This window comes from Dermacentor albipictus, chromosome 5 (genome assembly GCF_038994185.2).
Source record: "Dermacentor albipictus isolate Rhodes 1998 colony chromosome 5, USDA_Dalb.pri_finalv2, whole genome shotgun sequence".
NCBI classification, from domain to species: Eukaryota; Metazoa; Arthropoda; class Arachnida; order Ixodida; family Ixodidae; genus Dermacentor; species Dermacentor albipictus.
Window position 1 is genome coordinate 120,063,520 of NC_091825.1, and position 26,910 is coordinate 120,090,429.

The 26,910-nt window shown below is 44.0% G+C and overlaps 1 protein-coding gene across 1 annotated transcript; it reads left to right on the top strand.

The window, feature by feature from the left end:
- pont (RuvB-like helicase pontin) lies at positions 1–25,691 on the top strand. Its single transcript, XM_065449565.1, has 11 exons — positions 1–412; positions 814–900; positions 3,218–3,350; positions 4,041–4,124; positions 9,146–9,303; positions 9,954–9,998; positions 15,371–15,539; positions 21,966–22,164; positions 23,897–23,999; positions 24,095–24,186; positions 25,437–25,691. Exons 1-11 carry the CDS (start codon positions 272–274, stop codon positions 25,594–25,596), a joined length of 1,371 nt encoding a protein of 456 aa, XP_065305637.1. The 5' UTR covers positions 1–271; the 3' UTR covers positions 25,597–25,691.
- Positions 25,692–26,910: the final 1,219 nt, after the last annotated feature.

The following is a 26,910-nucleotide window of genomic DNA, read 5'->3' on the forward strand; positions in this document are numbered from 1 at the left end:
CGGGGTATGTAACAAAAATAGCCTACAGCCTGTGAGATTTAACCTAGGTTAACACCATAGAGTTTTATATTACTAAACACCTTTCAACATTATGGCCGCTAGAAAGCAGTAGTGAGCATTCTTCTAGGTGGTGTTATGGTTGTTCATCTCTCCATTTTTGCTTCGGGTTGTTTTCGGTGAACATTGAACATCATTCTATTGCTGTATCGATTGCGGTGCATTTGTGAATGGCGTCGGACTTGCGTACTCTTTGAGCCAGAAAACTTCAACAATGAAGATAGAAGAAGTTAAAAGTAACACGAAGACTCAGCGCATCGCAGCCCACAGTCATGTCAAAGGGCTCGGCGTAGATGAAAATGGCACGGCGATTCCTGTTGCCTGTGGCTTGGTCGGCCAGGAACAAGCGCGGGAGGTAAGCTGCCATCGCGTGGTCTCTGCATGCCGGTGGTACGCACTTCATCGCTTTGGTTGAAATGCAGTGTTTGTGTACTCAAAGCACGTTTGAACACATGTATTGCGTTACTGCTAGCTCTAAATGGTTTATTTAGCTCCCCTTTTGGGCAACTAGCTAAGGATGTAGCGCTCACTCAGCCTTGCATTTGTGCGCTAATTGAAAATGCACGAATTATGACGCGTTTTACTCTCGGCTTAGCGGATTGAAATGCTAGTGGTAACCCATCGTGCTTTTACGTGTCAATGCTTTTGAGCTGCTGCCGCTTGTTCGTCGGCTGTGACTAACGCATAGTCATCGCAACCATGCCGCCAATGACAGTGCTTGGTATGACGTAAGGCTACCGCATTTTCATTGAACAGGCTGCCGGCATCGTTGTTGAGATGATACGGTCCAAGAAGATGGCCGGAAGGGCTGTTCTTCTGGCTGGACCTCCTGGCACTGGCAAGGTGAGCTTTTGGAAATAACAGTACAGTACTACAAGTCTTCTAGTGTATGTAGTTTGTGGATGTACATCCCCGCCTTTAGTCGAAGGAGCATTTCTCAGAGACCACACTAACTCATCTGTCTACTGCGTTGCTTTACTCGACGGATAGTGTGTACCAGATAAAATCATGCACCTGCACCTTCACCTGAAAGTGTCGTGCGATGTGTAGTATTATTGCAATGTGTTAAACATTAACTGCCAGCATCAGAGTCTTGTATTGTTTTAGTTCACAATTCCAGCTGCTCTTCGTGGTACAAAGTGGCATGTAGTGAGTAGTTTGCATGTCAAGTGTTATAACTTGTGGGTGTCTATGCAGCCGGGCTATTTATGTCGAACATATTCAGAGCATTTAAAGGCTGGGACTACTGTGAGACGTGGCAACGTGGTTGTGTTTCGTACTGCACTCTTTGTAAATGCTCCATATTGTGACACTGACATGAATTCTTAAGTATCATCGTTTATGTACTGCAGTCTTTGATTTAGGTTTGACATTTCTTAATAAAGTAGTGCAGATAAACTTTAGCTGCATCTTTTACTTGTTAGCTTTGCAGCACTGTCACATGTCAGCCAAATATCATATGCAAGCTCTGGCCAGACTGAATGTTTTGCACTTCAGTGAAATGCTTGACAGTGTATGGTTTGAGGAAGGACCTTACGCTGTGCAGCTGTGACACATTTTTGTGACTGTTCAGTTCAGAGGTGACAAAATACATAGCTGAATACCATGTAGTCACATTGCTGGAACTGTTTAATTGTATTTTGCTCCATCATGTGACATCCAGTTATACATTTGTGGCACAGGATGGGGTGCCCCCACTCATCACCACAATATACGTTGTCCCTCATTTGATAAGCTTTACCTAACCCAGATACCTCAATATTATGTTACTCTTGTCACATACATTATTATTGGGGAATGGTTGTATTTTCCTTTTGGAAGACACACATTTATTATTCTGGTTCTTCGAACAGATTTTATGTACTTTTTGTTATGTTTGTTTACAGGGATTGAAATACTTGAAATGAAGCACCCATACAGCTTTATTTCCACCTTGCTGACATTTCTTATAAAATGATAAGCACTGCTCATGCAAGCAGTTTTAGTAAATAAGAGTCAGACTAGGCGGTTACACAGTCCTTGTAAATCTTTTTTATAGTGCTTGTTCAGCTAGAAAAAAAGAGCGGATTATTAATAAAAAAAATTGTAACTGAAGGTGGGAAAGCTTATGCTCTATTTCTGTCCTGTTTGAATTTGCGGCACCAATAACTCTGTTGCTTGATATGACAAATTTAATGGCCTTTTTGCAAATCTGCACTTTTTTAAATACGTTGCCAGGTGGCACGCTTTATTTTTAGAGGCACAAGCATCGAGTGACACTCTTGTTTCTTGCGCAGCCCTTCCATTTCACCTCCTGAGACATCCGGGGACGAAATTCAAAATAAATCAAAAGAAAAAGAAAAAAAATTGTACAGTACAAAATTGATGGGTTTCATTATAGATATGGTATCAGAGCATAAGTCTAGTTACAAGTTGGGTTACTGACATGTCTGGAATAATTAGAATTAGAGATCACTGATTACCACACACCAAAGCACTGAATTGTAGAATTTAGAGACCCGCCACGTGAGCACGACTTTGGTTAAATTCCTGGAAATCTGAAAGTAAAAAGCGCAAGTAATGGTGCCACTAATGATGTCACACACAAGAAGGTGGCATGATATTTACCCAGCTAACTAGTGGGAAAGCAGTTGCCTCCGAGTTCGGTTCGTGCATTGCGTTCACCTAAAGTTAACCTAAAGAACAGCAACGCCAAGGTGCAAGTGCCACTAAGAGACACCTAACTCAATGATTAGGGTTTCCTACCTTTTCTTTTTAATTTTTTAGACCAAATATAATTTCTTAAGATAATGAACAATTAGCTAAACTCAGCTGGATTTTGTTGCAATTGTTTACATTTTTCACATTTAAAACACATTCTATCGCGACAATACTCTGCTGTTGAACAAGGGTGACACGTTTGCTACTTCTAAGGCATCATCTACCAGTTTAGCCTTAGTAAATATTTGCCTTCAGAGAGAAAATATCTAGAAGAATGGAAATTCTTAGCTAAGTGCGTGTGTGTGTAATGTGTGTGTGTGTGTGTCAAGTGTGCTAGCAAAGTATTTGATGGATTATACAGAGAAGTCTGGCACTGAGGGGCTGCATGTTAAAGCACACAGTTTGTGGATAAATAAGCATACTTGAATCCGCTTCCCTTAAATATACCTGTTGTTTTCAGACGGCCATTGCCCTTGCTATATCCCATGAACTGGGCAACAAAGTGCCCTTCTGCCCTATGGTCGGCAGCGAAGTGTATTCATCTGAGGTGAAGAAAACTGAAGTGCTGATGGAAAACTTCAGGCGAGCCATTGGTAAGTGCAGAAGTTTTTATTTACTCGCAAAGCAGCTGTCCTGTGCCTGTCTCGTGAAGATTGTTGCACAGTGTGGTCCACGCTTGAAAATAATGCCTGCTTATACTTAGTCTCGCCAACTCCACACATTGCAGTGAAAGCTATGACTTGCATTAGCCAAATAGGGGAGAAACCGGAACAAGGGCTTCTCCATTTTCCACTTCTAATTGCTTCCCACGGGACATTGACTGAATGGAAGCTTCCTGAAAGGATTAGCAGCGTACAGCCCCTTCATCCCCTCCCATGGACACGTCGGCACTTCAGTACTGACAAAATTGAATGTGCAGTAATTTAGAGGCAACCATGAGAAGTAAGAAGCAGGCAGCGAGGTTATGTAAATCTCTGCTTTATGAAAGTGGCCTGTGTCAACAGTGGCACATGTACGTCTTGCTTTTTTCGCACATACAAAATGCTTGTCAGCTTTCATATTTAACTTTATTGTAAATGATGCCTAATTGGAAACACACTCGTAAGGCTTCAGACACAAAATAATACGATCTCTTATACGGTTCATCAAAGGGTTGAGTGGGCCATGCTGTGCTTCTTGCATGAAGTGTAAATCTCGTTCTTTAGGGCGCAGAGTAAGGGGAGGGCACCGATGCTGTGTTGTGTATTTGTTTTTGTGTTAATGTAGTTCACTTGTCTTTACAGGTTTGCGAATCAAAGAAACCAAGGAAGTGTACGAAGGTGAAGTAACAGAACTGACGCCGTGCGAGACTGAGAACCCTATGGGCGGTAGGTTACTCTTAGTATCTGCTGCCCTTTCAACTTGATCTGAGAAATACTTGACTGAGATAAAAAGACAATAAGGACAGAAAAAATGAGGTGGCTGGAACATGCGCTACAAACAGTCAATTTATTGTGACCAAAAAATGTATGGTACATATACTTTACCCAACTAACGTACATTAAGTTAAATGATGGCCACTCGCCACCATGGCTCGGTCGTCATTTCATTTAATGATCCTTAAGGCCCCGGAGGGCATTATATAAGGGAGGGGGGAGGCATTCTAGTGTGTGTTATACAATAATTTCAGAAACAAATGTATAGTACATATACTTTACCCAACTAACTTACATTACGTTCTGATGACCACTCGCCACCATGGCTCGGTGATTGTTTCATTTCATTTATGCATCCTTAAGGCCCTGGAAGGCATTATATAAAGGAGAGGGGAGGCATTCTAGTGTGTGTTATAGAATCATTTGAGAAACAACAATTAAAGAACAAGAAAGGTAAACAAGATAGCTGATATATAAACCCAATGGACACAGCGTGGAGTACTGCAATGAAGTCTTCACTTAATTCAGTTTCTGAACACGTGGTTGCAGATTCGCTTACCAGTCGTAACAGCTACGTGTTTATGTACAAGCAAAGGTGCTTGTGGACAGAGAATTATGCATTGTCTTGGGCCATGTTAAATAACTCATTGTCAAATTTAATTTGAAGTCCTCTACAACAGCATCTCTGGTAAGCTATGGGTTGCTTCAGGCCGACATTATAAAATCAGACAGTCATTCAGTCAATTATCGGAATCAAAGTGCCTAAGCATCACTGGGCTAGTTGTGTAGATGTTTGAAAGCACCACTTCAAAAACGAACTTTAGTTCAATTATCACTGCTGTTTCCTGTTGGGTCTGTCTGAAAACATGTGGGGCAGCCCTCACATGTCCAATGGTGTCCCGACAACATCTGTTTAGAACCAGTGATGGAAGTTGTTACAGTAAATTATTTGACCTACTTTGAAACTTGAAAAGCATTTCTTCCTATGGTTTTAAGTGTTTTTACTTTATTAAAGGGACCCTGAAACGCTTTCGACGATTTTCTACAAACGTACTGAGTCGTTAGAGTAGGTCCTTCTGATCATTAATTGACACATCTAAGTGCCCCGCGTAAAGCGTGTAATTTATTATAAGGTTTTAAAAATGCACATCGCTGCCGATCGCAGCACACTGCTCGGCGGAATTTTAAGTCGCCCCTACCCATATGACCGAAATCACCCATACGACGTCAGTGGGGCGAGCTATCTGATTGGCTGACAAGGGCGCGTGATAGATAATTTTCCATCTTTATGGTAAACAAATGATCTTCGTAATAGTTGGAATGTTAGTTAATTTGTTTTTATGAAAAGAAAGTAACATAAAGAGAATGCACAAGAATAATTTTTCGGTACACTTAAGCACTTCCGGCACACAGCAGGTGTCGTCTGCTTGTGTTACAACGTACTCCATTTTGACGAGAGCTCCGTGGTCAGAGTCGGTCTCAGTCTTATCGCGAGCACTATGATTTGACTTTGTTGCCTTGTGAACTGCAAACGTAGTGACTGGCAATATGTCAAGCTGCGACATCGTGTCCCTCTGCAAGGCAGCATACGAGCGAACTGGCTGCTGCGCATCGGACTGCCGCTATCCGATGGGCGCCAGGATTTCCGCGTTTGTGGCTGTCACTTTACACCGGAAGATTACTAACGCAATAGCGTTTCGTGAGTCCGGTATTAGGTCAAACGCGAGCGCAAGGGGACATAGTCTGGGCGCTTGACTGTGCCATAACGGGATGAGCCATGATATGAGCAGAAGGGCAAATCATAGAATGGGCAAATGTGAATGGTCTGCACGGTGCAGCCACCTGGTGAAACAGAGCTCAACCATACACAGTAGCAGCAACGAAGTGTATTCTTTTTTGCTGCTGGTGTGTATTTTTCGCAGGAGTGTAATCATGAACACGTTGTTTTTATAGATGTTTAAAATGTCATACATTTGGTTAGAGCAATATTATCGTTTTGTTTGGCTGGTTAAGCACTGCCCCAACAAGTGTATGGACCGTGCAGACCGATTAGGCCGCTCACGTACGTCTGCGCTAAAGTTCCTTCATAAGCTTGAGTTTATGCCTCCAGTCATTTGCCAAAATGACCAGCTTGCCTGTGGTTACCGGAATACAAGACACGTTTGGCGCTACGACAGAATGCTCGCAACGCACGCTGCTTCGATAGCTCTCGCTTGGGGTCGACGGCCAAGCGGCTAGCGGAGAGGTCTCGCGCGCGCGGGGGAGGGCTCCAAAACAACCGGAAGTGGACGATGCGACGTCGCATCGTGACGCTGAACCAGTGAAGGCAGAGCTTAGCCCCGCTCGCTCGGCGAACGAGTTGAGGAGAAAAAGCATGGCTAGGGAGGAGGGTAACTTCTAATTGCTTGTAGCTCCATTAATACGTAACGCTTCACTTAAATTGTGGTGCGAATGTTCTACTTAAGCTGTACCCTCCGCGTCTACAAAATTTGTCCGAACCGATTCAGGGGCCCTTGTAGCACACGCTCAAGAGAAGCACTAAATAAGCCTAGATTGATAAAGTATTCTTTGGAAACTAAATTTCACAGTAATAGCCTGATTATTAGCAGAGAAATTGAAGGTCAAAGTTTCATTCTATGGATTTCACACCGAAACTCCAGCGCTGCTGCTTCAGTGCGACATTGTGAATTTGAATGTATTTTATTGTATTTGGGCTTCTTTGATTTGGTAAAAGTTACTGAAATTTGCCGTGTTGTATCTTTAGCTTGTTTAAAACAAAATGTAGTCCATTTTTACTGATAAACAATTAACTAGGCCCTCGCAAACGCCATTAAAATCCATGCCGTCACGGCAAGCACATGTGGGAACCTCAAGACGGCGTCATCACTTGTCTTTCCTCTGCACTTTTTCTTGTTAAAAGAGTGGCATTTTTGGTGGCGTATAATGGTAATTTACTAATACAGGGGAAATAATTTTTCTCTTTAGTGTCCCTTTAACGCAAAAATAAAAGATAAATAAACAAGAGAAGTCAAACTGTCATGTCAATAGTACAGTCAAACCTCGATATAACGAACACGCATATAACGAATTATTGAATATATCGAACTCTTCCGAAATATTTTTGTCAAACACATGTATTTTTAACTTCCTATAGCGAACGCGGTTTGGCATAAAACGGATATAACGAACTTCGCGACGCCAAGCCCTACCTCACTTTAATAGCAGGCGGCAGGCTTCGTTCCACTACAAGTGTGTTGTGCGGCGCAGCAAACGTTCAGGACTACCTTGCAGGCGCTGACAGCGCCACAGATGCCACGTCGTCATCGAGAGTTGACAGCCAAAGAAATCGTCCGCATCTCACAACCGCTGACAGCGCCGCTTCAGCAGCGGCGGCAGCGGCGTGATCGAATGTTGCTTTTGCGTTTTAGCATAGAGAAAGGGATTGTTTTAGTGTTAGCAGTGGCGTGGCCGTCGTAGCGTTGTATGGAGGCTCTTTCGGTGGTTGTGTCGAGTGCGGTGCGCGGGTGTGCGTAGAACATTCCGACTTCACAAGAAGCACTTGCTGCGTTGGATTTACTGCGCCGCCACTGCAGTGCTATTGAGGGCAGTGGGTTTGCCCTTGTTGAGTGTTTGCAAACTGTGGAACAGGGCGTGATACGGAATGCGATCAACACCAAGAAGCAGGCCGCGATAACACAGTTCTTTGTGCGTAAATAAATGAACGTGACCCAAGTAAGCATCGCTCGAGTTGCTGTGCCTTCTCTGATTCAATTTTGCTCCTCTTGCATGTATTTTTTACGAAATTTTATATTACGAATTATGGATATAGCGAACTAATTTCCGACTTTTTAACTGTTCGTTATAACGAGGTTTCACTGTACCACCATAAGTATCCGTTGATGTAATGACAGAAGAGCCATGTGCAATTGATGAAACTCAAAAGCCTCAAGCAAGAACGATGCGACAAGGATAGCTTTAGAGCACTTTGATGGAAATAGCAAGGTGGCTGGTTAAGTGACTTTTACGTGACATCTCTCCTACTAACAAATGAGAAGAAGGGGAACTGAGGGGCCCAGTTTTTGTAAGTCACAACCACATGAGGCCAACAAGCAATGATTCAAGGGAAAGCATACAGGGAATTACCGTATAGACTCATGTAGGGCCACAACCATCTAAGGGCTACACCCCAACTTGGCAGCCCGAAATTAGAGGGCAAGAAATTTCCAATGGAGAAGCAGTTGTGTTCGGTGCCCCGATGGCATGTGGGCTCATCGGCAAATTTTTGCATGCTGTGTACGTTCATGTTCCGCTACTAGATGGTAAGAGCCAGGGTGTGAACAAGTCACTGGCTGCGCCAGCACCATTTTCACTAAAAGGTTCGCTCCCGTGAAAGGGCTGCACTTCGTCAAAATTGTGAAAAGGAAGTGTGGTCGTTACACTCGCGTGTTTAATTGAAATGTAAAAATTACAAATAAGGGGAAATGAAAGGGAACGAAAAAACAAGGGCCACAGGTGGGATACAACCCACGTCTTCGCATTAGGCGTGCGACGCTCTTACAATTGAGCTACTGCAAGGCCGTTTTCCCATCCACTTTCCTGGCTATTTATGTATGCTGCCGGAGACGCTGCCGGAGACGAGACTTTGGCTATGCAGTGAAGGGAACCGAGGGGCCTGTTCTTTCTTCTTTTTTTTATTTTAAGTCAATAATATGAGGCTAATGACACAAACGAAAGCATGTAGGTTATTACATACCTGTTTATTTAATTGAAATGTAGAAATTACAAATATAAAGGGAAATTAAAGTGGACAAAAAAACAACTGGTCGCAGATGGAATATGAACCTGCATCTTTGCACTACGCGTGTGATGCTCTTACCGATTGAAATACTGTGGCACATCTGTTCTACTAGAAGTTGACCAGTGGCTGATCTGTTCCTGGTGTGTACTTGAGTTTACTGAGTTTACTTCTCCAGGTTATGGCAAGACTGTAAGTCACGTGATAATTGGCCTCAAGACTGCCAAGGGTACCAAGCAGCTGAAGTTGGACCCGACAATTTACGAGAGTCTCCAGCGCGAGAAGGTGGAAGTTGGCGACATCATCTACATAGAGGCCAATAGTGGTGCCGTCAAGGTAAGGCTCAATGAGAGCACCCCGGGGCACATCTTGGCTCTACGTTGGTTTAGGCGCAGGGTTTTACTGGTTTCTGCTGACCGCTTTTTGGCATTTCGTGATTTTGAACTGGTGTGAAAAAGCATGTTTCCATGCTCATGCATGGAAACATGCATGAGCACTAATTGCCAATTGAAAGTCAAGTGGGCCAGCACAGATTGTATAGTCACATGTAGCAGTGCAAAGAGACGTAGCGAGGCCTCATTTGCACATCTATATTCTGCTTTGTCCTGCCATTGTTGTGGCGGCAGCTCCCATCCGGTAAAATGTCTTCAGGCTAGTTTCCCATCAAAAATAGGTAGCAGGGGACATAAATCACTGCTCTACTTCACCATTGCTGGGTCAACGACGGAGCCGCACCCTGTAACCAACCAGGGAAACTCATGAGCTTTGCCAAGTGTAGCTTTTTCACCACAGTCCCTGTGCTCTCTATTGAACTCTCAGGTGCACCAATTTCCAGTCGGCGGTATAAACTGGTTTATATTTACTCTCCTTAAGAACCCAAATGTTTACACTGGCACATATGAACATATGTTTACACTGACACAGGATGCTCAGCACCTACGGTACCTTACTAAGTACTTTCTATGCTTGTGCTTTCCTCTTTTCAGAGACAAGGAAGATCCGACGCTTATGCCACTGAGTTCGATCTCGAGGTGAGTTGTATGAAGTCATCTTATATTTAAGTGAATCACATTGTCAAAATGGTTGTTTCACAGGAACATTACCGTATTTAAGTTCCAAAATTGTGGTGGTGGAAGTCATTGGAACATGGTTTTGGTTGAGTACTTGTCAAAAGTTCCATGCTTCAAAACTTGGGACAGAAGGACAGTTTCATGTGCAAGCTATGGCGCAGGGCAGTATAGAAGACTATTTAGAATACAGCTGCAGGCAAATTTGGGGGGCGTCTTACATATCGATGGCACTTGTTGTATAAACTTGTGCAAGAGCTGCATTTATATCTTTCTCACAATTTTGGCAAAGTGCCGCCCTTACATGGCACCGAACCTTTTGGTCAAAATTATGCGCACTCCGTATCCACGGATGTACTGTTTTGTGAGAGGTCAATATGCAGCTCTCGCCATCTAGTAGCGGCATGCGGAAGTACGTAATGTGCAAAAATTCGCCAATGCACGCCCTGTGCATCCGGGCACCGAACGCGATTACTACTCCAATGTAAATATTTTTTTTCAGAATTTTAGGCTGCCAAGTTGGGGTTGCGGCCCTTATACGAGTCTGTATGGTATCACTGTTTGCTGACGTGTAGCAACCCTGGTGCTTACTGGCTTGACATTACATCTGCGTTTAGTGTAGTGCACTTATAATTGCATTTCTTGCAATTGTAATGTCCTGTAATCATTGGAATGTAACTTTTTGTATTCTTGTACTGTTAAACCTCAGTATAATGAAATCAGTGAAATCGGCAATTTGCTTCATTATATTAAAGTTTGACTTTTTATGCAAATAACTACAGTCACGGATAATTTTTGTTGCACTTAAGAGGTCACCAAATTTTCTGAATCATTGGGCAATTGGAAAAGGCAAACTTGAATGATAAAGAAAAAAAAAAGATCATTTTGTTGAATTTGGGAGTTGGCGACGTAAAATACCATTTCATTCCTTGTCAATGGTACATATCCTCACGTCGGCGGTACTACAGTGCGAGTCCTTCACTGCTGCAAGTGCTAATGAGTCACAAGATGAGAATTGCAACTTCAGGGGGGACACGGCTCTTTGCGGCGAAAAAATCGCGAAAAAATCGAATTTTTGAAAACGAAATTTTCGATATCTACAGCTAATATTCCTTTAATTCACCAAGTTTCGAATCTCGGGGAAGAGTATTTCGTACGCAATATCAATTTATAACATCACTGTGAGCTGAATTCCGCGCAAAAATAGCCCTTTTTATCGCGGCGCGTAGCTCTTTTTCTACGCGCGCGATCGCAGCCATCTTGGTCTCGTTGGAAAGAGGAGCCTTCCTTCTTTAATTTCCCGCCAAAAGTGACTCCGTCGGTACGCCAATGACGTTGAAATCCGGGGAGAAAAAAAAACCCGAACGCGCGATCCGATTCGTTGACTAGCGCACGTGACCAAAAACGCGTGCTGTGGTTGGCTGCGCGAGGTTCCCATCGTCTGCTCCACTCCGTAGGCGACGCGACTGCGCGTCTCGTAGGTTGGTTGGCGCATGCCCAACGATGTCCGATCCACCGGGAAAGTTCGCCACGAGGCACAAGTTCGGCAAAAAGAATAAGCGATCATATAACTTTCCAAAGCGCTCCATTCCTTCTGAAAGCATCGAGAGTAGCTCGCCGCCAACCGCAAATGATGCCGAAACCGCGGACGATGCCGAAGTAGGCCTAGCCAGCTCACAAATGAGTGAAATCGTTACGGACAGCGGCTGCGTTCGGCGTGACACTGCAATGTTGCAGCGTGCGGATTTGTTGCAGAGGGAGATGAACGCTCGATAAAACTTCAAGTTCTTGGGTCAACGCCAGCAACAAAGCGGGTGTTGGATTTGCTCACTCGCGCCGACGGCGTTGCAGCCGCGCCAGTCGACGGCGAGGCAGGCTTCGCTTTCCTCTGTAGGACTCCGTGAACGGACTGATGTCGTCAAGTGCAAGGTGTGCGGCGGCAGCGTCGCAGTAGGCAGAAGCGAACGGTAATCTGGCCTCGCCATAAAGATCGTTATCACGTGCGCGTGTTGCGGCGATATCGCGTCGGCATGAAGCTCGACCCGCGTGACCAACCTTGCCGCGCGCGCGATGCAAGCCACCGGGAATCGGCGAACGGCGCTAAACGATGTTTTTGCCGCGTTTGGATGGCCGTGGTTAGAGCGACTACATTCCTGGTGGCTTTTAGCCACTTTCACTGCAAAATAATGCAAAATTATTTCTGTACTTTTGATTAAAAGTGAATGCATTCCTTCTTTCTCGTTTTCTCAAAACACCGACTTTTCACTTGTACACAATGTAGGGTCAGATTTTGGAATTTATGCTTTAAACTTTTTCAATTCTGCTTTAGATCAGACAGTAGGGTAGCCACAATTCGAACATTAAAGATTGAATTGCTATAAAATTACTAATATTTGATATATCGAAATAGTGTTTCCTACCATTATGTTCCTTATGTTTTCTAGTACCCAGGCATGTGCCAATACGAATATCGTAGCGCATTTTTTTCCCCTATTGTGTCTGCAAATTATGAACAATGAATTTCATTTATCTTCAGAACTAAATGGCCTATTGGAAAAATAATTATATTTGATATCAGCACAAAAGTCTTAACAAGAATGGAAGGTTTCATGAATATTGATGGAAAACATCATGAACATTATTTGAATTAGTGTCCCCCCTAAAGAAGCAAAAGTTTCATTCTTGCCTGGTTGGACCCCTGTATCATCCTTGATCAATTTAATATTCAAGCATTTGCCGTAATCACCATGAACATGTCCTGAAATGTTTTTTCTCGTTTTCTCAAAACGACATTTTTGATGGTAGTGTAGTTTTGGAGTGACGATATCTCTGGTTCTACTCATCTTATTGCAATAATTCTTTTTTCGTCAGAAAGGTGGACAAATTGGGAGTGCAGTAGGCCTAAAATATGAACAAATATCATTACAGAAATTTTGAAAAAGTAATAATTTCTCCAGGGTTTCACTAATGCCTTCTGCTTACAAAAGTTTGACATGCCGTAACTTCGGCATAGATCAGTTTATAACATTCATTCTTGTAGCACTGCAACCTCTGATCATTCAACATCATTTTGATGTGCCAGTCTCCTTCATTAACAGCCAGCATTGTAGAGAGAACTTGCCTCCAAATTAGTCCATACAAAAAAATATGAATTGCTTATATTTTGAAAAATACTTGTTGCATGGGAAAACCAATTGAATATTTGAAATCAGCATGTCAAAATACATAAGTGATGGAAGTTTTATCAAATTGTGGCCACAAATAAAAAATGAAAATTTAAGTGGGGTGTCCCCCCTTCAGCGCTGCTTTTGGGCAAATTAGAAGCAGGATTTGCTGACTCATTCAGTAAGTAAACGCGTGTTGACAAAGTAGGCATTTGGGGGTTTATTGTTTTCTTGATACCCTCAATAATTCAACATTCTTTTAATTTGGACATTTCTTGTAGTCTTGTGAAATCCTAATTGACAAGGTATTATTGTACAAGCGAAGTTAGCCATGCTTTCACGTCCACTCGGCCCTCGCGGCTGGTAGTTTTGCCTCAAAGTAGCAAAATCAAAGTAGTAAGCCGTCATACTAAGAGGTTGTGTATATTTGGCTCATGTTAGCTTTGCAAAAGTGGGTTATTTCCGCTAGTTGTCTGTTCTTGCTGACTTGTGCCTTTTTATACCTAATCAATTTGACTTTGTACCATCTCTCACTCATCGTATTTGCTGTCAAGCAGTAAGCTCAGGATCGGGGGTGGAACCTATAAAAGAGTGCATCCCACCCCCCCTGTTCGCATACCTGTGCCCCTTGCTACCAAGAGGCTGGCTTTCCTTTTAGACATCCAGTGGTTAAGCGTGTTATACAGGCGAAATTCCACCAGCAGCATGAAATTACCACAAAATTCAGCACAATATTACACTTTCATAGATTAGGTAGAAATAAATGCTAAGAACCACGTTTGCTCCCGCACGGCCAGCAATATAGCATTCAATTTGTTTCAAATAATCATATCCAATCAAATATCCGAAAATTTTCAAATATATAACTTTTGAATCGAATGCGAATGGTTAAAAATATAATATTTGACAATATTCAAAATTTTTGAATATTCGCACACCCTTAGTCCTTGGTGGTCCTCCGTGTCGTCAGATTCGTACACGAGGTCGCGCGATCACATCCCGGCCTCAGCGGCCACATTTCGATGGGGGCCAAATGCGAAAACACCCGTGTACTTAGATTTAGGTGCACGTTAAACGTCCCCAGGTGGTCCAAATTTCTGGAGTCCCCCACTCTGGCCTGCCTCATAATCAGATCGTGGTTTTGGCACGTAAAACCTCATAATTTAGTTTTTTTAACACATTACCTATGATGTCCTCATCGGTCATCCTTGTGCACAGCAACGTCTTTATCAGCGCAAACAAACTAGTTGACGCTAAGGCTATGTGGAACTTCATTTTCCGCAGCACAAAGTTTGCCCCATGCATTGGTCAGCAACAGCTGAGGACTGTCATCGAGTGCACCTTCAGGCAAATCTTCCTCCAGTGTCGCTGCATCAGCGCGTGATGCTTGCCGAGTGGCAATAAAGCCGGTGCACTTAAAGCAATTAGGTAATCATGACCACACACTTCACCGCACCAATTCTGAGCAAGCCAAGAATGTAGGCCTTGTTCATTCGTTCGTCCAGGCTATTTGCTTGCATTGATAATCATCGCCGATGGTTCGTGCAAAATTTCTTCTCCATTAAACTCCAAAATAGAGCTTCCTTCCCCCCTAGACCTGCTCCAAATTTTTATTTTCCTGCTCTGAAAATTGCTTCAAATCCTATTTCAGCTGTTGCACCCCCGTAATTTGCTGTGTCACAATTCAACAAGGTGTCCCCTCAGATTTGTGAACAACCACACACGTAGCTTACAACATGCCATGTGGTCACATGTTTCCTCTCACCGGCCATTCAGGTTCAGCGGCTATGGCTTTCTGTTGCTGAGCACAAGACTGCATGTTCAATGCCTAGTCATGGCAGCTGCATTTTGATGGGCGTGTATGCTTATGTTTAGGTGCGTGTTAAAGAACCACAGGCAGTCAAAATTAATCCAGAGCCCTCCACTACAGTGTCTCTCGCAGTCTCGGTGTTGTTTTGGAACATTAAGGCCCTGCAAATCAATCAGTTATGTTCCTTTTTATTTTTATTATTTTTGTGCAACTGTACTGTCCAGATTCCTTTGCCCTGCAATGCTTAATTTTGATAAACTAAGTCTCCAGTAGATATACCTTGTAGGTAAGTTTCAGCTGGCGCTGATATGGGAAACTCATTGTATTTGTTTCGGCATCTAAGATCGATTTGTCCCTTTCAGGCTGAAGAGTATGTGCCGCTTCCCAAGGGAGATGTTCACAAGAAGAAGGACGTCATACAGGATGTGACGCTCCACGACCTGGATGTTGCTAATGCCAGGCCTCAGGGCGGCCAGGATATTTTGTCCATGATGGGCCAACTGATCAAGCCTCGCAAGACAGAAATCACTGGTGCGCAAGTTAAAATGTTGAATTTTTTCATGTTTAATGTTTACTTGTCATGTGAATAGTACTGTCGAGGCCTGTCCTTTGATTGCGTCAGCTGTGGTAGCAATGCTTCGGGACAGCCCCGCACTGTTTAGGACAGTGGAATTTGCTTACACATATTGTTGAAATGCATCTGAGAACAAAGGGCAGGTTACAGATCCTTGAACATGAATCCACACATCGTTAGACATGCTTGAACATCATATTATAATAACTGCACTTAGTGGAAACTTCGGAAACACACTCTAAGCCCTGTATTCATGAACGGGCGTAGACTTAATGCTCTTCCTTGACTCCGTGATATACTCGCCGTGGTTCCTCAGTGGCAATGGTGTTGGGCTGCTGAGCACAAGGTCGCGGGATCAAATTTGGCCACGGCGGCTGCATTTCGATGGGGGCGAAATGCAAAAACACCTGTGGTACTTAGATTTAGGCGCATGTTCAAGAACCCCAGGTGGTCGAAATTTCTGGAGACCTCCACTACGGTGTGCCTCATAATCAGAAAGTAGTTTTGGCATGTAAAACCCCATAATTTTACTTAACTCCATGATGATGATGATTTATTGGCATCCCCCTTTGAAACGGGTTGGTGACAAACTGTCACCGAGCCTGCTTGAGTTAATCAGGTATGCTACAGAAGCTTTTCGTTCGAACATTTTTCACAACTAGCGTTCACAACACTGAATGGAGCACAATGCCACCTCTCAGCTGATGGAAACACTGCAGTTCAAAAGGGCCCCTCAGTGATTCTACAAGAAGCTTATTGAGAAAGATATATTTGGCCTGATTTACTTCAGTAGGTGACTGGAGCAATTTGGCAATATTTCATGGTGGAATTGCCGTAGAGTGTCATTAAAGCACAGTGACTGCTTCAGTTGAAGGGCATCACTGCCGTCGACTTCCTTGCATCAAGGTGGGCTATCAAGTGGAGGAGTGTTATAAAGCAGCACTCGTAACTGCTCTTAAGACTGAATTTCATGTTTATCAAGCTTGTTACCACCCTTTTACTGCATAACCTCTTCAGGTGCTGCGCGTACAATTATACATTCCAAGATGAGGTCTCCAAATCAGTATCATGAATCAAACTACAGTGTAGTCTCGATAAACATAATTTGCTTAAACGTAACTGCCACATAAACTGAACACCATCCTCAAGGTTGGTTGGTTTTGTATTCGTACAATGCTGTCTGCAATGTCTCTCAGTAAATGTAACTCCTCATAAACAGAACCGATTTCCCTAATTCCTTAAGGTTCCATTTAAAGAGAGTCCATTGTAATGTTTGAAACATGTTGCATACACATACCTTCCAACTCTTACGAATTTTCCGTAAAATGTACAAATTTCAAGCAGTCTTACGATTTTACGAACCTTGCTTGAAATTTTGCGGAAAACATTGTATTAGCGGAAAAAAAACTTGAAAATATAGTAAGGGGGGGGGGGGTGTACCTTGCACGAGAGGGCAATACGTATGCATGGTATCATCATCAGCAGCTGCAAGGTTGCAGTGACTTCTGTCGTCTGCTAGGGGGATCACGAATCCATATCCAAAGCTAGATAGTGCCAATAACACCCCTAGCGCCTCCGCAAACCCGTTGCCATGCTGCTGCCTTTGCTGGCGCGGGCGTGCGGCTTTGGACTTCACTCAGCTTCAGTCACTGCAGTGTTAGCCTCATCTTTTGTGTGACTAGCTGCCGCATCAGACGCAGTGCGACACCGGCCTGTAGTGCCGTTGCATTGCAATGGCGGGCTCGAAGTCCCCGCAGTACTTCCAAGTGTTTTTGAATTTGTACGCAGCAGAATTTCCATGCTTCGTGCTGTCGAATAAACTGGAGAAGTTCGGGCTCCGCACCACGTGTGCCTGTGATGGGAACATCTTGCGTGGCAGCAAGTCAGACATCAAGGTCCACATCGCTTTGTAAAAATGGCTGTGGCTTAGCTAAGGTTAAGCCCAGGATGCGAAGCATACTAGCCTTTATTTTCGTTGTTGAACCACTGTTTAGCCTGGTGAACTGCTGTTGCTTGGCTATATTTGGTTCGGCTAGACGAAGAAACAACTCGTGCGTTACTCTGCTTCGCCTTCAAGAGTGGAACGCGACAGTGTTCCCGTCGACCCGCCAAGGGGTGTAAGACAATGGGCTACGGCGCAGCGACTACGCGCCCCGCATTGGACGCGGTGAGCGTCGAGCAACGCAGCGTTCGGCGCGGCAACGAAATGTGCGCCTGAGCAAGCGACGCACGCCTGAGCCTTAGAAACAGCTCGTTTCTAAGGCAACACCGCATTCACTAGAGGCGCTTTTGTACCGCTTTGAAGCATCGTACTCGTGGCTCAGTGGTAGCGTCTCCGTCTCACACTCCGGAGACCCTGGTTCGATTCCCACCCAGCCCATCTTGCAAGAGTTGAGCCAAAGCCACCTAGAAAATCAGTCTCTGTAGCACGCCACAACCTTCGCTTCTCATTCCAACGAGCAGCTCTGTCTCCAGGAGGCATCTTGCCTCGTGAGTGTCTAGCAGAGGCAAGCGCAGCTGCTTATATACCGCCGCGACGCCGCGAACGACGGCGTGAGTTGGAGCCCCGTTTCTCCTCTGTCGTGACGTCACGGTGTCACGTGGTCAGCCTTGAAGGCGACGCCACGAGCGACGGCGCGAGTTGGAGCCCCGTTTCTCCTCTGTCGTGACGTCACGGTGTCACGTGGTATTGAAGGCACACCGCCGCGCCTGAGGAGCTGGGTTGAGCTCTAGTAATATGCTTCGCATAAAAGCATCAGGGATACGTGGAAGCCACGGAAGCCAGCCAAGCGTAGCAAGTTTTGTACACAGCGACAACGACCTCGGTGTGATTCGTGCAGAATGCCTCTTCACGTTTTTAGTTAACACAACATCCAGCTGAGTGTCAGTGATCATGCCGGACTGCTTTTCCGGAAGGTGTTCCCGAAGTGCGAAGAAGCGAAACGCTAGGCCTGTGGACGAACAGAGACGACGACAACTGTTTGGGAAATGGCCGCCAACACTGAGACTCCTTTGCTGAATGCCCTAAAACAGCAAGTATTTTCGATTGCTGTGGATGGCAGTAACAATAGGGATACGCAGCGTTACCCTATTGCGACATATTTCATTAAACGAATAGAGTAGAAAGCCACCTTCTTTGCCTCGGGGAAAATCCAAGGGGAAGTGACGGGTCACACGATTGCAAATCTTGTTCTGCACGAGATGAAGTCTCGGAATTTGCTGTGGAAACCTGTTGGCTATGTGTTCGGGCAATGCCAATGTCATGAGTTGACAAGAAAAACGGTGTTTCTACTCTTTTGAGAGAGGCTCAACCAGGTTTGATAGGGGTTGGTTTCTCATGCCATCTCATCAATTTGGCCGCCCAAAAAGGAGCTTCATGTCTTCCTGTAAAGGTTGATGAAGCTTTGGTTGACCCCCCCCCCCCCCCTTTTTTTTTCACCTAGAGAAAAGCTTGAAACAAGAAGATCTGCTTAGAAAGTTCAAAAAAATGCCTGGTGCCAATGTCAAAAAGATGTTGAAGCATTCACCGACACCTTGGCTGTCGTTGGGGAAGTGTTTGAAGGGGCTGCTCGACCAGTGGAAATCACTACTCAGCTTTTCTTTATCCTGGAACAAAGCAGTGCAACAAGCCGAGCTTGTTTTTGGAGAAATACCATATTCCGACGACTTCCTCACAAACCCTCAAGAACCCTGCACTGACCCCAAAGTCTGCTACACATCTTCACAAGGCTGCTGCAGCCCTCGGGGGAAGAAAAAAACACCAACGGCAATGAACTCTCGCTGAAGAGGAAAAGAGTTCATTCTGGACCTCAAGCAAAAAAAACTGAAACTTCATACCAAGGATTCTGGGGAAGCCAGCCATGTGACCAGTGAGAAGTGCCTGTTTTATTTTTTTCATCGGAGCTAAACTGGGCATGCTGTTTTTTTCTCCAAAACGTTATACTGTTTTTTGAGAAGGCAAACTACCTTCTTCAGGCACAGGCTCCTCAGATTCATGTACTGAGAGGCCTCTTGAACCGCCTTTTCGAGGATCTCCTGAATAGATTTGTGCGCCTAGATGTTGTTAAGGCATGTCATTCATTGCTGGAAGTTGACTATGAAGCTGCAGAGAACCAGAAAGGTGATGAAGACATAGTCATTGGTAGCACAACCTACTCTGTGGTTGAGACACTGATCTGCATCGAGAGGGAGCAGTTCTTCTCTGCTGTATGTCGGTACTTAACGGCAGCATGCGATTACATTCGCCACGAATTCCCGCTAGAAAACGTCAATCTTAACATGGCTGAAATGCCTCAAATACAAGCTCTGAAAGCTGCTTCATCAACAGCGTGTGGTATTTTATTATGGCATTCCATGCTATCCTGCCCCAGCAGAGTGGTGAATCAAAAGAAGAAGCAATAGACGCATGTGAAGTCGAGTTTGCCAACGTGCAAGCATATCAGCTTCCAGCCAACATATTGAATGAGCCAAGGTGCAACGTGCAGTGGTCGCAATTAGGAAGCGTTCGAAGTGTCGACGGATCGCTCAGGTTCCACAGAATTTCAATGGTTATGCTGGGTATTCTCACCATTCCCCACAGCAATACTGAATGTGAGAGAATATTCAGCACTGTGAACAAAACACGAACGGAGTTTCGCTCATCTGTGTGTGAGAAAACACTCGAAAGTCTGCTGATGGTCAAGGGGCACCAGAGTGGTTCTTGCTTTGAGCAAGCCTACACGAAGTTTCTGATTCTGAAGCAGGCAAAGTCGGAAACAGCAAAATAATTGCAAATAAGCTTGTCGCAAAAGGTAAATCCCTGTATATATAAAAAAAGAATGTGCTGCCGCGCACGACCACCCCCCCTCACCCCCCATCCCGATAGTTTTACGAATTCCAAAATCTTCAGGTTTCAGGTATGCATACATATATGAGACTTCTGGTTGTGCCTACTATGTGAAAAATTCAATACTATGTGTAAAGTGTGGGGAAAAGTAAGAGCGTGTACATCTGGATATTCATTCACATCACATGCAGTCATGCAGTGAATTCCTTTATTTCCGTTTATATTTTTTCCCCATTCCTTTTGAAGTGGCTAGTAAGTGCAGTCACAACATAAACAAACTAGCCTTCTTTTTTTTCCCTCTGTTGGGAATGTTGCATGTTCACTTCGATAAAGAAAAAAAAGGCACTATAAATCAGGAGAAACAAGAGTAAAAATGCAACACACACCTATCCTCTAAACCAGTGATGCTCTTTTTTTTTTTTTTTCGGTGCACATCGAGTAGGAAAAACTGTGTTGACACTAAATTCCCTGCCAAAAGTTGCACCAGCCACCAGGTATGAGATGCAGAACACGGGTGTATCCATTGTCTGACTCCGATTTCCTTGTTTGCTACACTGGATTCATGAAATGGTAAGGGAAAGATTAGCAGCATACAGGAGGCAAGCCCTTCTCCTTGAGAGAGGCACAGCCAGTTCTCACTACTGATTAGCTTGCACGACCTATAGCTTTCACTGCAGTGCATGGATTCGATGAGGCTGGGTGCAGTAGGCTGCATAGTAGAAGACTAGCATAGTTTCTGGATTGGTCTGCCCTCCAATATTAGTGGCAACTTCAGAAACGCTTGCGTTCTGTGCTATGACATTTGCCTTTGTTCTCTTTCAATGCATTGAGCAAATTATGTGTCCCCAGCGTAAAATGCTGTTTAACACTGCTGTCACAACCTATGCTGAACAAGTAACAACATAAAGCGTTAGCTTGCCCATTTACGTATTATCCTTTACGGAATACTGGGTTACCAGTGACATGGACACCATCTTGTGGTACAGAGTTTAACTGGAGTAGAAACAGAGCTATTATTGCAGTGACCAACCATGTTCTGCTTAGCTGTTGGTGTAAACTTTGGGAAATGGCCTAATTGCTAACACGCACTCTCTGTCTTCTCTCTCTCTTTCTTTTTTTTTTGCAAGAACACCCACATAACGCAGAAGTGTTTCCAACGCGTTGTTGTTGGACAAAGCATCACAGGATAACATTGTAAAATGATTGATAGGTTGGCTAGTTGGTGATGCATTGTAATAAAAACTTAGAGAGTGCTAAAAACACAAAGGATGAAGAAACACACACCACACGCGCGTGTGGTATGTGTTTCTTCTACGTCCTTTGAGTTTTTGGCGCTCTAAGCTTTTATTATAATACATCACAGGATGTCACTACCAGTGTTGTTACTGCAGTCGAGTTCCCAAGAAACCCGATTTTTCATGGGGTAGTACATATAACCGACAAGGGACAAGCTAAAACTAAGCTTACTATTATTGAAAATTAATAGTTCAGCATTAGCCAACTCAAATAGGTCAGTGGTGCACCCTCTTCACTGTTGTGGTTCATTTGTTGCCTGCAGACAAGCTACGCAAGGAGATCAACAAGGTGGTGAACAAGTACATTGATCAGGGCATTGCCGAGTTGGTGCCTGGTGTACTCTTTGTTGATGAGGTTCACATGCTGGACATTGAGTGTTTCACCTACCTCCACCGCGCCCTGGAATCCTCCATAGCACCTATCGTCATCTTTGCTACCAACCGTGGCCGTTGCACTATTCGGTAAGCTGCTTTTAACAAGGTTTTTGCTTAACAATACTCCTTCTAAACTTACATTTCGTATGGGATCTGCAGCTGTTGGAAGAACTGCCATGAGCCAGACAAAAGGTGATGGAATACTATAACTGAGAAAAAGAAAATATTGCTGCATTCACTGGCCTAATTTATAGAGATTCTGTGGCCTAGTGTCTTGCTCTCGCTGTAGAAAAAAAAAAATCATTTGTAGCAATTATACTGCAGTTATTTCGATTGTGTGTGGTAGTGATTTTAATGTCAGCTGTTTGAGGGTGATGTTGAGCAATGTGTTGTGTGCAGTCTTGAAGAAGTGGCATAGTAGGAGAAAATCTCAGTATGTGGCCAAAGTACACCACCATATCTTTTCATAATTTTTTTTGTAGCCATTTTCAAGTAGTCAAATGTTAACTACAGTTTATCTGAATTTCAGGGTGATTCGAAATCTGAAAAAGCCCTGGCCTCTAAAAGCGCTCACTGTGGCATGCATTGAGCTCTGGCAATGTAGATGAAAAAGCAAGCAAAGTTCTACACATGCTGCGGTTGTCTACTTAGTGACACTGGGAGTTAAAGATCCAGAAAGGTGTCAGTGACTTCTTTAAATTAAAGCACAGTCACCAACCGATAATTTAGGCATCTCTGCTGCACCACCACTGGCCCCATAGACCTAATGTATAAGGACGACTGAAATTTCAGACACCTTACCGAACGCGTTTGAAAATTTGGACCCTGCCTACATGACAGCCTGTTAATTTGACCACCGAGTCGGAAGAGAAAGTGCAGTATTCTTGTTTCAATGCATTGCTGGCGTGGTTGCTGTCCTTATCACTGGCGCCTCCTCAAAAACGAAACTAGAGGAGCCTAGTCTGTCCGGTAGCCCCCGGCAACACCCAAACCCCCCCATACCACGAGGCATGCCAAGCCAAGCCGCTAGCCACTGTAAAGACTATTTGTCATGTCAGCGGCTCGAGTTCCATGTGTTCGTTGTTAGTTCCTTGCGTTAAACAGTGACACGGTCTCGGCCGACAGGTTTTGATGGCACAGAATCATCAAGCAGCTTCAGATCATGTCAAGTCTCTCTTGATGGCGGCGCCAACGAGGGTGGTGATTATGTGTGGGAAGTACTACCGGACAGTGGCGCAAAGAAAGCTGCGATAATTCTGCTATTGGAACGCAATTATCCTTTGGTGCAGCGGGAAACTTGTTAGGAAGCAAACGGGACCATGGGCAATGCAAACTCACAAGAAATAGTCACCGACTGCATCGTGATGCCTTCATTCCTCACCAACAGTGCATGTGCTGACGTTACTTTCGTCTATATGTAGCGACATTTTTTATAATGGTCCAAATAAAGACTAACCAAGTCGTAGATAAGCACACATAAATGTAGCAACACATTGATAAGCTTTTTGGGCTGCTTACGGAATTAAGTCATCTATTTTTTCACAAATTCAATACTTCGGGCTCGATTACTCACATCTTTAGGCAGTCTTCGTCATGTCCAATGATCAGTCCGTGACTGGAATCACCATGTATAATCAAGACTGTCATGTTGTCGTGGTGCTTTGATTGTGGTTTATTGTGAACTATACAAAACTTTAACAATATAAACATATTTCAAGGCGCCAAGGAATTCGTGTTGTTGAAATTTCACTGTACTGTAGTATTACCTTTGGCAGTTCTAATATGGTGTCAAGTTGAAATTCCATCTTCTGTTTTCCAGGGGAACTGAAGATGTTGTTTCTCCTCATGGTATCCCCTTGGACTTGTTGGATCGGTTGTTGATCGTGAGGACAATGCCATACACAAGAGAGGAAATGGTTCAGGTTAGGTCATTTTTTTAGATCATTCAGGTTTTCGCCTTTCGTCGTGCTCATGTCAGCGTGAAATTCACTTGCGCATTACTCTTTCTCGCTTGCAGATTCTCAGAATAAGGGCACAGACAGAGGGCATTGAGATCGACGAAGAATCTTTGCAGGAACTGGGAGAGATTGGCACACGGACCACACTCAGGTATATGCTGCCCGACATCGTAGTATCTGCGCTAGATGCTATTCCTGGGCAACAGTGAGTAATGACAGCAACGCGTAGGGTGCGATACTCAATCGTGAGGTTTTCAACACCACCTGTGTTAGTTATTTAGTTCAGACAGCTTTAAAAACATATATGTGTAAAGGATAGTGATGTTCCCACCTACTAGGTGGATTTCAAGAAGCGACTGTCATTATTTGCAGGACCAATTGCAATGTCCATTTAGCCGATCAAGATATTTTCACTAGTTGACTGTTTTAAATATTCACGTTAGGCCACATGTTGAAATTGCAATATTGAAGTCTCGGCCGCTATCTTGTACACATTCGAAAAGCCGACGTTCGATTTCGCCTCACGCGATTCGACTAGATTGGCCTAGGCCGTGATATCGGCGCAGCCTGGACAATCGCGCGAGGCAGGAATCCTTAGGGTAGCATCACTTTTCAAGATATGTGTCTCTGAGAAATGCTAATAAGTGCATAGGCATTGCAGTCGTGATCATCTCGAACTGCTGTAGGTGTGCTTTTGGGGAAACGTCAAAGCAATTTTTAGCAGATTCGATGGACAGGTATGTTGAAAGTGGTGCTAGTCTTAGGGTTTCTGTTAAAGGGCCCCTCACCAGGCCCCATAGCAAATTTTGTTTATACGCTGGTTTATACACACAATGTGGTCCATTTCCCTATGCAAAAATGAGCCGATTGTGCCGCACACTTTACCACACCTCAACAAACTTGGTGCACTTCTATGGAAGAGCCTATATTCATCACACAATCCATCACAGACCACCATGTGGTTCATGTTCGCAAGTAAGAAAAGCCAGGGACACCAGATTTTCACCATGCAGTTTACCACACACCGAAGTTCCCCGACACACAAGAAAATTGTGGAGATTCAGTCAGTCCACGTGGCGCCCACCTACAAGCACTGTGTGTGACCGCACCACGCAGGAAGCAGGTTCAGGCTGCGTTTTGCAAACCAGGGTCACTGGACGTGCACCAAAGATGTCTGCTCTGCTGCTGCGGGCACGGTGTGACGTACCCCTGGAGAGGTCTATTGCTACATTCGCATGACGTGAACTTGTATGCGGTGCAGCGCCTCACACTGCTCTGTCCAGAAAAGGTGTAGAAAGTGTAGCTGAAGAGATAGCACGTAAACATGCTGAAAATGTAGCTAGAAAATATGGTTTGTTTGTTATAAATTTGCAAACCAACATTTCAAATGTTTTCATGCAGGTATGCCGCACAGCTGCTGAGTCCATCGAGCCTACTCGCCAAGGTTAACGGTAGGACATCCATCCGCAAGGATGATGTCAAGGAGGTCAACGACCTCTTCCATGATGCCAAGTCCTCAGCCAAGATTTTGGCAGAAAACAACGATAAATACATGAAGTGAAGAACCTGTTAAACCATTTGGTCTTCTACGGGCGCCATCACCACAACCACTTCGTCTCTTGTGTTTAAAGCCATTAAAACCTGCATCACATCCTCTTCTGCTTTCAAACATTGTCCAGTCACCCGAAAGCCAGGTATCGGGACTGAGATGCATGCATTCTGTGGGAACTGCTGTGGCATTTTGAGTTGAACTACACTTTGCGCTGTTCATGATTGTACTATAAAAATTAAACAGCGAATTCTGTCAGCAATAAAGCGTCATTTATTGCCAGAAATCCTCTGGTCTAAGGAGCTCTCTTGCATGTGGTTTTCCATCAATAAAAGGTACCTTAATGAGATAGCCCTTGAAGCCTAATGAAGTTTGCTTAGGCATTTACATATATGTTAATTTTAGTTCGGACCTGGTGTCAGTCCTTGATTAGTCTGCAGATTTTACACTACAGCAGTAAAATGTCAAACATCTAGCTTAGAAGTTATCAGTTCATAAACACTTGCAAGTGCAATTTGCATATTTTTTAAGCAAAAAAAAAAGAGTTGCAAGAGGTTAAATTCCACAGCAGGTCCAAGTTCAATTTATTTATATCAAAATGATGCAAGCAGGCGTGAGCCAAATATGGACAAACTTCACTTGGAAGTGCCTGAACCTCCCTTTTTCCTTGCTAACAGCAGGCATACTTTTAGCGATTCATATATTGGTTATGTGTTTCCTGAGTAATGGCATTTCGAAATAACCATTTTGCAGTGATTTATTTTGGTTGCACGTTTCTTTAACAGCTTCAGTTTGTTTTTTTGTTTGTTTTTCTTGTAGCTATAGTGAGCACAGGGTGCAGGTTTGTTTCCCAACCACAGCACTAACATTCCAATGGGGGCAGAATGGAAAGAAGAGAAAGAAATAAAAAAAAATAGCATGCTTGGCCCCAGGTGGTGGAAAAGAATGGAGTCGTCCCACCACTACAGCATCTCATAGCTCATATGTTTGCTTTGGTAGGTTAAACCCCATAATGTAATTTTTATTAAATGCAAAGCACTTCACTTTAGTTGACCTTCTAGGTGCTGAGCAAAAACTTTCTGCTCCAGTGCATACTCACGGATGTTGAAGAAAATAACAGCAAACCTAATGTGTTAGATCTGAAGCAGCAGAAGCTTGATGTGGGCAAGTTGGTTTTGCATACTTGAAGAAAAAAGCACTACGAAGACGCGGACTAGTCCGCGTCTTCGTAGCGCTTTTTTCTTCAACTAATGTATTGTAATGTAGCAAGTGAAATCGTCACTTGCTGTGTAGACCTGGTATTGTGTTGGAAATGAATTGAGCTGC